The 12,875-nt window shown below is 52.3% G+C and overlaps 1 protein-coding gene across 3 annotated transcripts in view; it reads left to right on the top strand.

The window, feature by feature from the left end:
- SMAD7 (SMAD family member 7) overlaps window positions 1-9,798 on the top strand; it is a 29,482-nt gene extending 19,684 nt beyond the window's left edge. For all 3 annotated transcript variants that reach the window (XM_001499061.7, XM_023647786.2, XM_070221078.1), the window contains exon 4: window positions 7,773-9,798. In XM_001499061.7, the coding sequence (XP_001499111.5) occupies window positions 7,773-8,311 (539 nt within the window). In that variant the 3' untranslated portion in view covers window positions 8,312-9,798. The remainder of the gene's footprint in view (window positions 1-7,772) is intronic.
- The last annotated feature ends 3,077 nt before the right edge of the window (window positions 9,799-12,875 follow it).

Below are 12,875 nucleotides of genomic sequence, written 5' to 3'. Positions count from 1 at the left end.
TCCTGCGTTGGAATTTATTGGCCGGAATGCAGTAAATGTTCAAAATGCCACCCCATCCAACAGTTTTCATAATTGTTATGGAAGAAGGGGGGCTGGGGGAGGGGAGGGATGAAAAGGACTTTTGTTTCTCACGGTATTTTTCCACGTCTTGGGAAGGGTTTCCCTACCCTCTAGAAAAACGAGAGTTGAGTTGGAGCTGTGGAGGGGGGGCGGGGCGGGCAGGGCAAGCCTGGGTCTGGGTCCTGAAATGCCTACCTTTTGGGGAGCTGGGAGGTCAGTGTGCACCAGGTTTTCTTCAAGGAGGCCCACAGCAAAAGCAACTCCTGCAGCCCCCAGACCTGCAGAACTAGGCGAAGACTCCCCTATACTTCTGGGGTTTGCGTCCTTTGGGAAAATTGGCTTTGTAGGCATCCCTTTTTATTAAGATTCTTACCAAGTTTTAACATGTAGCCCACATACTTACAAGTGGTCAATAAAAAGAAGAAAGCAAGGGACTTTTTGGTGATTTAAGTAAAGGTTCTTTTGTTGGGTTCGTGTGTGCAAGTGTGTGTGCATAATGCACGTGTGAAATTTGGGGGGAATCTCTGGACTGTCTCCAGGTGGGAGGTGGGTGGGTGGGGTTTTAAACATCGGACTTTCTGTTGTGTGATGGTCCCACCTCTTGTTGTGTCTTCCTGGGAGTGATCAAGGTTGTACCCAGGGAACCCGCAGGTGAGCAAATCAGACCCTGCAGGTCTTATCTGAAGAATCAGAAGAAGAGAGCGGCTGAGTTATTTGGGGGCGATGGTGGGAATTTTGTGGTGCACTGTGGAGCGGAAGAGTCTTGAAATTCAAACTTGAGAAATGGTGAGGCTGGATGCAAGTGAACAACAGCCAGAGAGGCCCATTTACTGTAAATATTATGAATGGAGTTGGCTGGCCCGGAGTCCCCACCCTTCCTCTGAGGCCTCTCGGAGCCGGGCAGAGCTGGCCTCCTCAGAAGGCAGGCAGCCGGGTACACGCTATAATTTGCATGGCTGAAGGCTGGGGCACAGGAAGCCGCGTCAGCCCGGCTGGCGAGACAGACAGGAGCTTTTGATTTGTGTGGCTTCCCTCCCCTGCCCGGCACTACCCTCAATTATATTCTCTGATAGCAAAATACTGCCCTTAGGAGGGACCCCCGGCCTGGGGGCCTCAGACTTGGACGTTGGTGGGGCTTTGGGAGGTGGGGGTGGGGCCGCTTTGGGGAGCAGGGAAGTAAATTTTAGCTCTAGTAACTGATTACTCATCGTAATTTGTAAGGCACGGTCACGAATCAGTCTTCTAGACCAGCAGGATCTGCCAAATATGTGAGCTCGGGAGGGGGTTTGCAGGAGGAGGGTGGCGATGGGTGAGGAAGTTTGTTCGGGGCACCAAGCCTGGGCAGACAGTGGAAGTTTGGCAATAAGGAGACCTCCCACGGGACTCCCCTTTTCCTGAGGGCCATGAATGACAAGACAGAAAGAACGCGAGTTTGTAAACTCTGAAATGTGAAATAGAAAGTTGGTTGAGAGATGGACCCGGCAAAATCTGACTCAAATCTCCTTGCCCTTTGATTTTGTTTTGTTCTGTTTTATTGTTGCAAATTAAATGCAAAAATGTGCCCTCCTCCCCAAAGTGATTTTCTTACTCTCCGGAAGGTAGTAAAAATAAATGGAACCAGCGGTGGGGAACGCAGATTGGGTGCGTTTGTGAATCACAGAATGTAGCCAGAGACCATCAGAGTCAGAAGGGCGCCCGTGGGGCTGTTTTGCCCCGGCCCCCTTCAGATGAGTTACGGACAGGTCAAACTGAGACTGAGCGGGCAAACCACTTGGCCTAGGTTGCAGAGCAGCTTGCTGGCAAAGAAGCCAGTTCACTCCCTGCTTCATAATGCGAGGGAGCTGGACCCCTCTCTCTAAAGCCCTAAAGTAGGCGTAGTGTTTTCAAACTGTGTTCTGAAGGACACTAGTATTTTTTGCCTCCAGCATTTGAAGAGGAACCCTTGGGGACTGGGGGCGTTAGAGGCCTGAGGTGGCTGCCCATTCACAGCTCTTACTGGGCAGTATTCTGGCCTCAAATCCCAACTCTGCTCTTTGGCAAGTGACATGTGCCTCAGTTTCCCCTTCTTTAACATAAGGGTGGTAATCGTATGCAGCTTCACAGGGCTGTTATGAGCCCCTTGGAACAGGGCCTGTACGTGGTAAATGCTTATTAGGTGTAGGCATCGGCCCAGAACTGTTCTCTCCCACCTTGAGGGGGCGGTGGGGAGGAAGGGGGCAAAGGGGAACAGTGGTCAGCGTTTTCTGAGTGTTTGGAGAACCCAAGAGAAGACAGGCTCCTATGAGATGAGACCCCTGAGTGTATCCGCATGCTGAGTGCTGGCCGTTTCTGTAATCGTTTTAACAACCCTGTGAGGCTGGCACTGGGAGCTTAGGGATCAGCTTAGGTCACCACTGAGGTTCCATGGGAGGCAGATTTGAACTGGGGTAGGGGGCACAGGGTGTGTGACTCCATAGCTGGTCAGCCCAAAGGGTGGGATTTGGGGGAACTCAGTTGGGCCTGGGGACCTGAGGAAGCACCCTGGCCTTTGAAGGAGACCCTGCTCCCCGCCCCTCATCCAGCCAGCTCAGTGGAGATACCTCATTGCAGAGCCCTGAAAAAAAAAATCCAGCTTTCTTCTTCTTCATTTCTACCAACCAGAATTCAGTCTCTGTTCCATTTGGTGAAGGAGCTTGGGCTAGTTGCGATGGGTTGGGTCTGAGCGTTTTCTGGATAACTGAGAGTTAACCTGAGACGTTTTGAGTTTATTTCAACCCCTATGGGTAATGTGCTCCAAACCCCAGAGCTGCCTGGGCAGGTGTTCTTTGGTGTTCTGAATAAGGTTGTCATAAACATGGCAGATCAGAGCTGACCCAGAACCCATATTGAACCCAGACATCTCAGCAAGTTTTTATGTGTTTGCTTTAAGTTTTTGGTCATTTGCCTCTTAAAAAGAAGAGACCAACAAGGGTCCTTGTTAACTGTGGGTTCATTGGGATGAGACTATATTGGATGGATTGGCACTGGGTCCCCTTGTGTCTCTTTCCTTGTCCCTGAAGTGGGCTGGCTGCTTTCAGAACAGCCAGTTTCCTGACCAGGGTGGGGAGCAGGGCTGACAGGTGCTGTTAACCTTTGAGACATCTGATGCAGGGAAGGACAGGATGAGGCAACCGTTGGTGGCGCCAGAGTCGAGAGGAGGGAGGACCCTGGACCTGAGGAGGGCGAGGCGGGGTGATGTTACCGTTCCAGACTTTCCAGGTTTAACTTATGGGTGTCCATTTGTGCCCTCTGTTTGTCCTCATCACCCTGCATGAGGCAGTCTTTTCTGCCCAGGCTCCTGTCTCCCTGGCTTCTCCATCCTCAGCCTTCTGCTCTGCTGGACCACTGGGCAGGGACTCACAAGTCTGTCTCACTGTGGGATTTTGGCAGAGAAATATCCTTTTATAATCCCGGTGCCTCAAGGAGATGAGAGTGGGTGGAGACCCCTCCTTGCGCACCTTCTACTCCAGCCCCCTTGTGCCTGGGCAAGAGGCACATTTAATGCACTGAGTGCCAGCAGCTGTGGTGTTGTCTGTACTGGCTTGGTTTCCCAAGTGTGTCCCTGTCCTGAAAGGTTAGAATCTCTGGGACAGGCTCCCCCCCAACCCCCATCAACACCACCCCTGTGTGGGTACCACTAGGCTCGGATGGCCTCACTCTGGGGCACACCTGAGTTCTCCAAATTCCACCGGGTATTTTCGGAACAGCCCTGCCTCTCTGGCCTCATGGTTGACTTCATAAGCTGGAGACCAGAAGTGGTACCATTGAGGCACCGAAGTTGGCCTTTCCTCCCTCCCTTCATTTTTCTTCTTCTTCATTTCCTCACATCTTCAAATAAAAAATTTAAAAAGGGAAATTCCTCTCTTACCTAAAATGTGGCCTTGAGGTCTGGTCACCCCATGCCGTTGAGATCCCAGGCACGAGGTTCATTCACCAGCCTCTGGTCTTCTAGAAGGGTCTGGTCTGTTCATTCATGGCCAAGGTAATTAAATCGCTCTTTGTAGGAGGCAGGGACCTCCTTGTTGAGCAGTCTTCCCGAATGCACGTGCCAACGTAGGGCGACATCCTTCCCCTTCTCGACACCCACCTCCCCTTTCCTTTTAAAGCATAGATTTTATGCTCTAAGGGAAATGGGGAAGGGGAGGGGGGAAAACAACCTTAAAGGAATTTTAGGCCGATTCAGCATTTTTCTGGGATTGCTCCAAAAAAATCCCTAAACTGTAATAAAAAGAAAAAATTGTGAGCAGGCATCTGATTAGTTAGCTTTTTACAACGCAGCTTTTCTCTTGAATACTTTAAAATGCGCAAATACACTTTTAAAACAAGCCCCTGTTCGGTTCTCTGAGGGGGAGAGAAGTTGTTGAAAATACTGGAAAAGGTTGTAAAGCTCGGGGAAATTAATGAGGGACCGCGAGTTTGGCCTTTGGAGGTTAAGTGTCAGCAGCCAGGATAAGAAGCCCCAGCTGGGCTTCGAGACTCTTCCTTAGTCCTGTTGAGGAGGGAGACTCTTCTGTGTGAGGTCCTCCCAGCTCCTCGCCATGAGGCCTGGGAAGCCCCCAGGACTAAGCGTCTTCACAGACGTTTGTGGGGAGATACTTGTGGGCTGAGGGCCCAGTTCAGGGAACTGTGTTTCTGTGAAGATGATGCTGAGCGCTTCCCAGAAATGAGCCCAAGTAGCGGGGAATTCGGGGCACATCTCTGAATTGGCAATGTGGGATGTTGTCCCTGCCACCCAGAAGTGTGATTCTTGCAAGGGGCCTTCGCCGTCGCAATGGGTTCGCTGGAGAGCGTGTTTGTGTGCTCAGAGATAGTCCCAGGAGCAGGGAGAATAGAGGGTGTCGGGGTGCCCGGAGGCTGCAGAGTGACACAGGGGCGGCCTGGAGGACCCGGGAGGGGGAGGAGCAGGCAGGGGTCCTTGCTGCTCCAGATGAGGGCACCTAGCAGGCTTTCAGGGGCCTTGTTCACACACAGGGACACCCACACGCTGCCATTTATCTGGGCCGGGCCATTAACCTCAACAGAAAAAGGCTTTTTCCAGGGGATGTCTGGCAGCAAATTGCTGGGTGGACTGGCGGGCTGCACAGATGAAAGAGAAACCCGCCAGAACGCCTCCCCCCGCCCCCCCCACTCCCCCCACGGCGCTGGGCTGAGGCCAGTCAACCTCAGGCCCCAGCCCCTGCCCAGCTTCCTTTGCCCCCAGAGGCCCACTGGGCAGACGAGGCCCTCTCCCCTTGTCGGTTGGCCTGGCACGGGGCAACTGGATCCCAGGCCCCCACCCCACCCCGCCTCGCACCTCCTCCCCCTGCCCACCCCCCCCACTCTCCCCCTCTGCTGGTGGTGCCAGGTTTCAGGGGTCTGGGCTGCATGAAACAAAGTATTGTGAGGCTCCGCCGAGGGTCTCCTGAACCCCCCCCCCCCCCCCCGGTGACTCGCTCAGTCTTCCTCTCCAGGTCAGGTTCACTGGCCTGAGTTCGGATCATAAGCCAGAGCTTCTTACATTTCAAAATACTCTCCTCCCCAAAACGGGTGGGCCGATGCCCCGTGCCTCCCAGAAGAGGGTTTTCTCCTTCCCAGCAGACTTGCGTGCCTGAGTCTCCTTATTTCCGTGGATGTTGTGGGTCCTCGGTGCAGCCTTCCGAGCTGCACTCCCTCAGCAGGAAGGTTCAAAGACTGCCAGCACTCACGAGTTTATTAGCAGTTGATGGATACTCTGCAGAAACAAGTTAATGCCCGATGAGTCACCTTCTGCTCGCAGCCCTTGTCCCTCTCTTGTTTTTCCATATGTTCCAGTATGCGCGCGTGCAAACATACTCTACACGCTCATATGTGTGCTCGCACTCACGGACACGCACGGTCTCTCTCACACTTGGACTTCATAGCTGCATGTGTTGGGGGTGACAGGCCAGTTTTCCAGGGTCTGTTTTCAGTGGGGTGGGGATGGAGGAAGGGGAAGGAGCCCTTGGCTACCCCGTTTTGTGTAGCTGTCTGGATAGGCGTTTGAGAAGGCTACTTGGGGTGTCTGTAGGAGACAGCTGCTCAGGGGGTGTGTGCGTGGCTGCCTCAGTGGGTCTCAGTGCACATCTGCGGACTTATTCATGGGGCACCTCCTTGAAAAGACTGGCTGCTGCTTTAAAAAAAAAAAAGTTAATGGAACTGACTGGTTCCCAGGTCCTAACATGCCTGGAGATGTTGGACGGAGTCGGTGTGCTCAGCCACCCTGGGTTACCCGGCCTGTCTGCCAGGGCAGCAGGACAGGGGGCCCCGAGCTCCCCTCCACCCCCAGCACACCATCATCGACCCTCCATCGTTCCAAAATCAGAGAGGCCGAAGAAACCGAAAGCCAGCTCACGGCTGACCCCCCCCTTCATGCCCCAGCCCCCTGAGAGTGAGCAGCGAGGGCTGCAGAGGGGGCCGGAGGAGGCCTCCGCCGCCGGGCTTTTCCCCATTTTTGTTAACAAATACAAGACTTCCGGTCTCCGCCCTGCCACCACAAACCACAGAGTTCCTGCAGCCCGACCGAGCTGGGGAGATTTATGGTTCCCAGTCTGAGGCCTGCCCCTCCGGCTCCGGCTTAAGGAGGAGTTGGAATGCCAGCCGCCGGGGCTCCCTCTCCCTCCATGTGATCCCCGTTTTAGACCTCCGAGTGCCTGTTTAGGAAAATCACCTTACCAGAGTTACCCCAGTCTCCCCGGCTGCCTGTGGGAAAAACCACGTCTAGGGAAGCCGGGGTGGGGCCTCTAGGGGAGGAAGGGAGGAAGGAGGGGGCAGGGTACTGAGTCTAGATGCTTCTGGGGAGGGAGGGGAGAGAGGGGTGTGGGCAGAGAAGGGCCCTTCAAGCATGGTTGCACCCATTTTAGACACATAATCTTCTGTCTGGGTAGGAGGAAGCTTCGTGAAGGTAGTCTGGGTTAACACTGATCTTCGCGTTGTGATTTGGCATTTTGACATGAACTCACCCTTTGTGTACAGAGCTGCCACTGGCAGACACACTGAGAGTTGTTTCTCTATTAGGAAGATAGATGTTTTTGCCCCAAACCACCTCCATTTTAATTTTTACCAGATGGCGCTCCCTTATGACCAAGGCACTAATCTGAGAACTAGGTGACAAGCACAGAGACCATATAGCAGGCAGTCCCAGAGTCTGGAGAACTTGTTCCAAGTCTAGCTGTGTCATCCCCAGGGCCTGAGCAACAGGCTTTCTGGGTCCTGGTTTTCTCATGAGGATGACAAGGGGCTGGAGCAGCTGACCCTCAAGGTTCCATTCAGTTTAAAGAACTGTAATTCTAGACCATTTCTCTATGAGGCCTTTTCTAGCCCTAAAGCCAGGACCAGCCAAGTTACTAAAGGTCCCCTGGCTTCTGACTCTGCAGGGGTGGGGCTTCCTTTGGCCAGGTGGGCATATGTGTTGGTGTCCTGGGTCCCTGACAGGATGAGGGGAGTGGAGGGAAGAAGCACCCCAACCCCATGCTTAAAGGCAGGGCTCTTCCATCAGTGGGTCAAGATTTCCAGGCCTCAGTAGGAGGAGGACTGGAGCCTGCAGCAAACCCAGTACCATCGCCTCCTCCTTCCATCTTGTACTGAGAGATCAGCTGGTTATGGGGGTACGTGTGTGTACGCATATCTTGATTCCAGGAGGAAGAGGAAAAGTGTCAACCCCCATCACTTCCAACCTTGTCCGCCATTTTGTTTTATAGATTCCCAACTTCTTCTGGAGCCTGGGGATCGGTCACACTGGTGCGTGGTGGCATACTGGGAGGAGAAGACCAGAGTGGGGAGGCTCTACTGTGTCCAGGAGCCCTCCCTGGACATCTTCTATGATCTACCTCAGGGGAATGGCTTTTGCCTCGGACAGCTCAATTCGGACAACAAGAGTCAGCTGGTGCAGAAAGTGCGGAGCAAAATCGGCTGTGGCATCCAGCTAACGCGGGAAGTGGATGGCGTGTGGGTGTACAACCGCAGCAGTTACCCCATCTTCATCAAGTCAGCCACACTGGACAACCCGGACTCCAGGACGCTGTTGGTACACAAGGTGTTCCCCGGTTTCTCCATCAAGGCTTTTGACTATGAGAAAGCGTACAGCCTGCAGCGGCCCAACGACCACGAGTTCATGCAGCAGCCGTGGACTGGCTTCACTGTGCAGATCAGCTTCGTGAAGGGCTGGGGCCAGTGCTACACCCGCCAGTTCATCAGCAGCTGCCCATGCTGGCTGGAGGTCATCTTCAACAGCCGGTAGCCACGTGGGGAGAGGACAGAGTGTGAGCCGAGCGGGCCCAGTCCAAACTACTTTGCTGCTAATATTTTCCTCCTGAGTGCTTGCTTTTCATGCAAACTCTTTGGTCGTTGTTTTTTTTCTTCTTCTTCTTCTCGTCGTTCTTGTTTATGTTCTGTTTTGTTTTGTTCTTTGAGAAATAGCTTATGAAAAGAATTGTTGGTTTTTTTTGGGGGGGGTGGTATGGTTGGCAGGATGCCGCAACATGAAGAGGGGAAGCAGAAATCAGAGTCCCACCAAACACAGTGTACGCATGGGGAGCAGGCCCTAACTTGGGGGTCGTTTCCCTTGTCACAGTGTGTGTGTGTGTCTGAGTGAGTGAGTGTGTGTGTGTGTGTGTGTGTGTGTACGACAGATGGGGAAATGGCATGCTGTGTGTGTTTCTTATGGGTGTCCCTGGCTGAGAGGTTTGTGCTCCCAAGCTGTGTCTCTCTTGCCCTTTGGACGTGCTCAAGGGGCACAGGCAGTACCTGGGCAAGCCACACGAGTGTCCCAGCAGCCTGGGGAAGCCCCCGCCCCGCCTCTCCCCTTCTAGGACACAGCCTGTCTGCAGGCTTCTTAGAAGGAGCCCTGCCCGAGGCTGAACCAGAACCCATTGCCTCCATGCTTGTCTTATTCTCCTCCAGCCACCCCGCTGCCGTTGTCGTGTCTTTCTTTTTTGGCCATCTGCTCCTGGAAATCTCTGAGATGGGCTTCCCAAGGGCTGCCGGGGCAGCCCCGTCACAGTATTGCTCACCCAGTGCCCTCTCAGGCCCCTCAGCCTCTCCCCTGCCCTAGTTACATCAGGTTTTTCCCGGACTCAGAAAACCAGCTCAGCACTTTCCTCCCCTCCACAGCCTGTGTGTTGAGCTCTGCTGTCAGACCAGCGAGGGGAGCAGCCCTGGGAGGGAGACTTCTCAGCAGCCTCCCTTCCCACCAAGAAGGATTCGGTCCATCGTCACCCACGGTACCATCCTGGGCTGACACCTAACTCTTCTTTCATTTCTCCTACAACTCATACACTCGTATGATACGTTGACACTGCTCTTAGCTCAATGAGCATGTTTAGACTTTAACATAAGCTATTTTTCTAACTACAAAGGTTTAAATGAACAAGAGAAGCATTCTCATTGGAAATTTAGCATTGTAGTGCTTTGAGAGAGAAAGGACTCCTGAAAAAAAAAAACCCTGAGATTTATTAAAGAAAAAAATGTATTTTATGTTATATATAAATATATTATTACTTGTAAATATAAAGACGTTTTATAAGCATCATTATTTATGTATTGTGCAATGTGTATAAACAAGAAAAATAAAGAAAAGATGCACTTTGCTTTAATATAAATGCAAATAACAAATGCCAAATTAAAAAAGATAAACACAAGATTGGTGTTTTTTTCTATGGGTGTTATCACCTGGCTGAATGTTTTTCTAAAGGAGTTTATGTTCCATTAAACAATTTTTAAAATGTATACTTGATTCCATGTTGTCCTCCAGCTCCTTTTTCTTCTGGTCGGAGGGGTGTGGGGAGGGACCTGCATCCCAATCCAGGACAGTTGGGGTCTCCCCAGCCCAGTGCTTGACTGGGGAAGAGGGGAACGTGGGCCACAAAAGGGGGCCACCAAAAACAGCCTGATCTTCCCTGTATGCCACCAAGACCCCTACCTGCACAGACACCCCATTTCTTGTTAGGCAGTAACCCTAGGGTGTAGCTGGCTGGGTGTCCTGAATTTGCAGTGGGGTCAACCTCGGAGCCCTGGGTTACAAAGGCAGGTGATTTTTTTCAAAGCTTGAACAGTCGAGAAAAGGGAATTTTATTTGGGTGATTGGGAAGGAGGTTGTCTTGGGAGACAAAATGGGGAGGTATAGTCCCAAGAACTTAGGTCCATGCAGGTCCTGCTTGCTAACTCCTCACTTGACATTAAACCCTGAGCCTGGCGCTCCTTTCCCGGAGGAGGGTCACTGCCACGCTGGATTCCAGGACAGGTTCCCTGAGCGCCTAAGCCCTGGAGTAGAGAGGGGGCGGGGGTTGAGTGTTGGCAGTGGATGGAGGGGTCAGGCCACCTCCCTGGGTCCCTCTGAAGTTCTGTACCAGGTGCTCCAGGATGTGGAACAGATCAAAGAGGTCACTGAGTCCAGGTCCTGCTCGCATCCGCTTGAACGCGTCAGTGGCAGTCTATTCCCTGGTCCAGCCCAGCACTGATGGCACTTGCTGCGAAAGTTCCTCTCTAGCGCTGTCCCTGGGATTCCTGCTGTGTGATCTGGGCCAAGTTTTGGACTCAAGACCTCATGGAAGAGAGATGGATCCAAACTGGACACTAAATAGAGGGCTGTGCAGGTGTCTGTGTGTGTGTGGGGGGGGTCTGGTTCTTGAACCTTAGACCCAGGAAAGGAGTTTTTCTGAAGTGAGGATTAAGGTTTTGGATATCACGAATGGGTACAATTTCAAAAAAACACTTTTGGAGGGCCAAATTAGGGTTGCCAATTTTTAATTTTGCCAAATAATGATACAAAGCACTACAGCTCACTGGCACCACCATTTCATTCGAGGGAATGAGATAATAAAATGGTGTTGCGAGAAATATTAATACCTGTTGATTTATGCTCCAGAGCATTAGTGCCAAATGGTCATCTGGGCCAGCTTGTTCACATGAGGTGATGGAGAGCTCACTACCTCTGGAAGCAGCTTTTTGCTTTTCAGCGGTTAAACCGAAACCTGCCTCCATTTACTCTAGTTCTGCAACACAGAATAGGTGTAAAAATCCCATCTCTGGAAAACACCCAAAGAGGGTTCCAATTAACTCCAGGGTGGTAGTGGTGGAGGAGGAGTGGGGTGGAAGGTGTTGCAGTAGGGAGCTGTCAAAGTCATTTTAGTTTGCTCTAACTTGCATCAGCACGCCAGGAAGCTCTTTAATAATAATAGCTACCGTTTATTGAATGCTTAACTAGGTGCCAGGTGCGATGATAAGTGTTTAAGGGAATTATTTAATCCTCACTAGGGCCCTCTGCAAACATGAACCTTTGAGGGGTTAAAGACTTGCCCAAGGTCACTTAGCGAGGAAGTGCTTAGGAAGATCAAGCTCTGATTCCAGTCTTACTCCTTGGTCCATACCCTGGAGAGATGCTATTTGATGGAATCTGGTGTGGCATCAGTCCCACAACTTCTCGAAATCATTAGAATTCGATGCCCCATGCTGCCCCTCTGGATTCAGGAGGCAGGAGCTGTGGCAGCAGCACCTCTATGCCCCGCCCTGTTTGTTATCTGGACTTGACTTTCAGCCTCAGGAGGTTGGAACTGGAGTGAGGGCGTGTGGATCCTGGCAGGGTGGCTGACTCGAGGTCAGGGGAAACCTGGTGTTTGTGGTAACCCCGCTTTCCTCACCTGGCCAGAGCGGCCGTCACCCACAGGCATCCCCTGAGCCAGGACTGCTGTGTGGCCATCCTGCCTCGGTGATGCTAGAGGACAAGACACCCACACCTGAGATGGTTGCCAGCAGCACAGGCGAAATGTAGACCACCTGGGACTCACAGAAGAGGCGGGTTCCAGCCCAGGTGGAGTCTGGATTAGTGGCGGGGAGGAGAAGGTGCCCTATTAGAGGGAAGTTTTCCTGCCGCTTGGTCCTCTTCCTTCCTCTCTCAGTTCATCCCTCCAATTTCGGGGCGTCTCCCAGGGTTCTGTCTTTGGCTCTCTGCTCAGGCCACACCCTCTCCCCAGGCAGCAACATCACTCTGGGGCTTCATCTCCCTTCACCGATGGATGCCTCAGCTGCCCCAAACGGAAACCTGGATTCTCCCATCTCCCTCACCCCTGTCGTCCATTATAAAATACAAAACCAGACCCTGTCCTCCCAGCCTCCTTCAACCCGTAATTATAAAATGCAGACATCTCTCACATATGTTCCCTTTCTCTATCCCCACAAGTATGATTTAGCTACGGGTCTTCTGGAGTCTCCTCGGCCTGCCTTCCTCTACTCCAAGTGGACTTTCAGCATCTGCCTCTGCCAACCTCACCTTTTATCCGCTCCCCCGATCCCTCAATGCTCCCTCCGCAACCCCTGACCCTTGGTCCCAGGCATGCAGGGCCACTTGTGACTCTTCAAGCCCGCCTTGCTAATGTACTTCCAACCAAGTGCTTTCCAGCTTCTTCAGCTGGCCATCTCCTCCTTATCCTTCAGATGCAACTCAGGCCACATCTCCTCCAGGAAGCCTCCCCACTTTTAAAAATTTCTGCCCCAAAGAGACACCAGTGGTGTAGGATTCTGTCTCCCCTACTGAACCGGAAATTCTTTGTGCTCTGGGGTCTCGGCTGGGGCCCCGGTTAGGATCCACTGCCCTATTCCTGGCACAGTGCTTAGACAGGACTTGTCCCATTAGTGAGGGAGGGAGAGGCAGAATTGTGGGCTTCACTTGGTCTGGGAATAAGAAAAATAATAATAGCCAGCGCTGATTGTGTTCTGACTGTGCTAGGCTGTGTTCCGAGCCCCTTGCATTGGATTGTCCCATATAATCCTTACAACCACCCTAAAATAGATACCACTATCATCAGCCC

This window comes from Equus caballus, chromosome 8 (assembly GCF_041296265.1).
Source record: "Equus caballus isolate H_3958 breed thoroughbred chromosome 8, TB-T2T, whole genome shotgun sequence".
Lineage (NCBI taxonomy): Eukaryota > Metazoa > Chordata > Mammalia > Perissodactyla > Equidae > Equus > Equus caballus.
The sequence above is the reverse complement of the archived record's forward strand: the minus strand, read 5'-3'. Positions and strand labels throughout refer to the sequence as shown.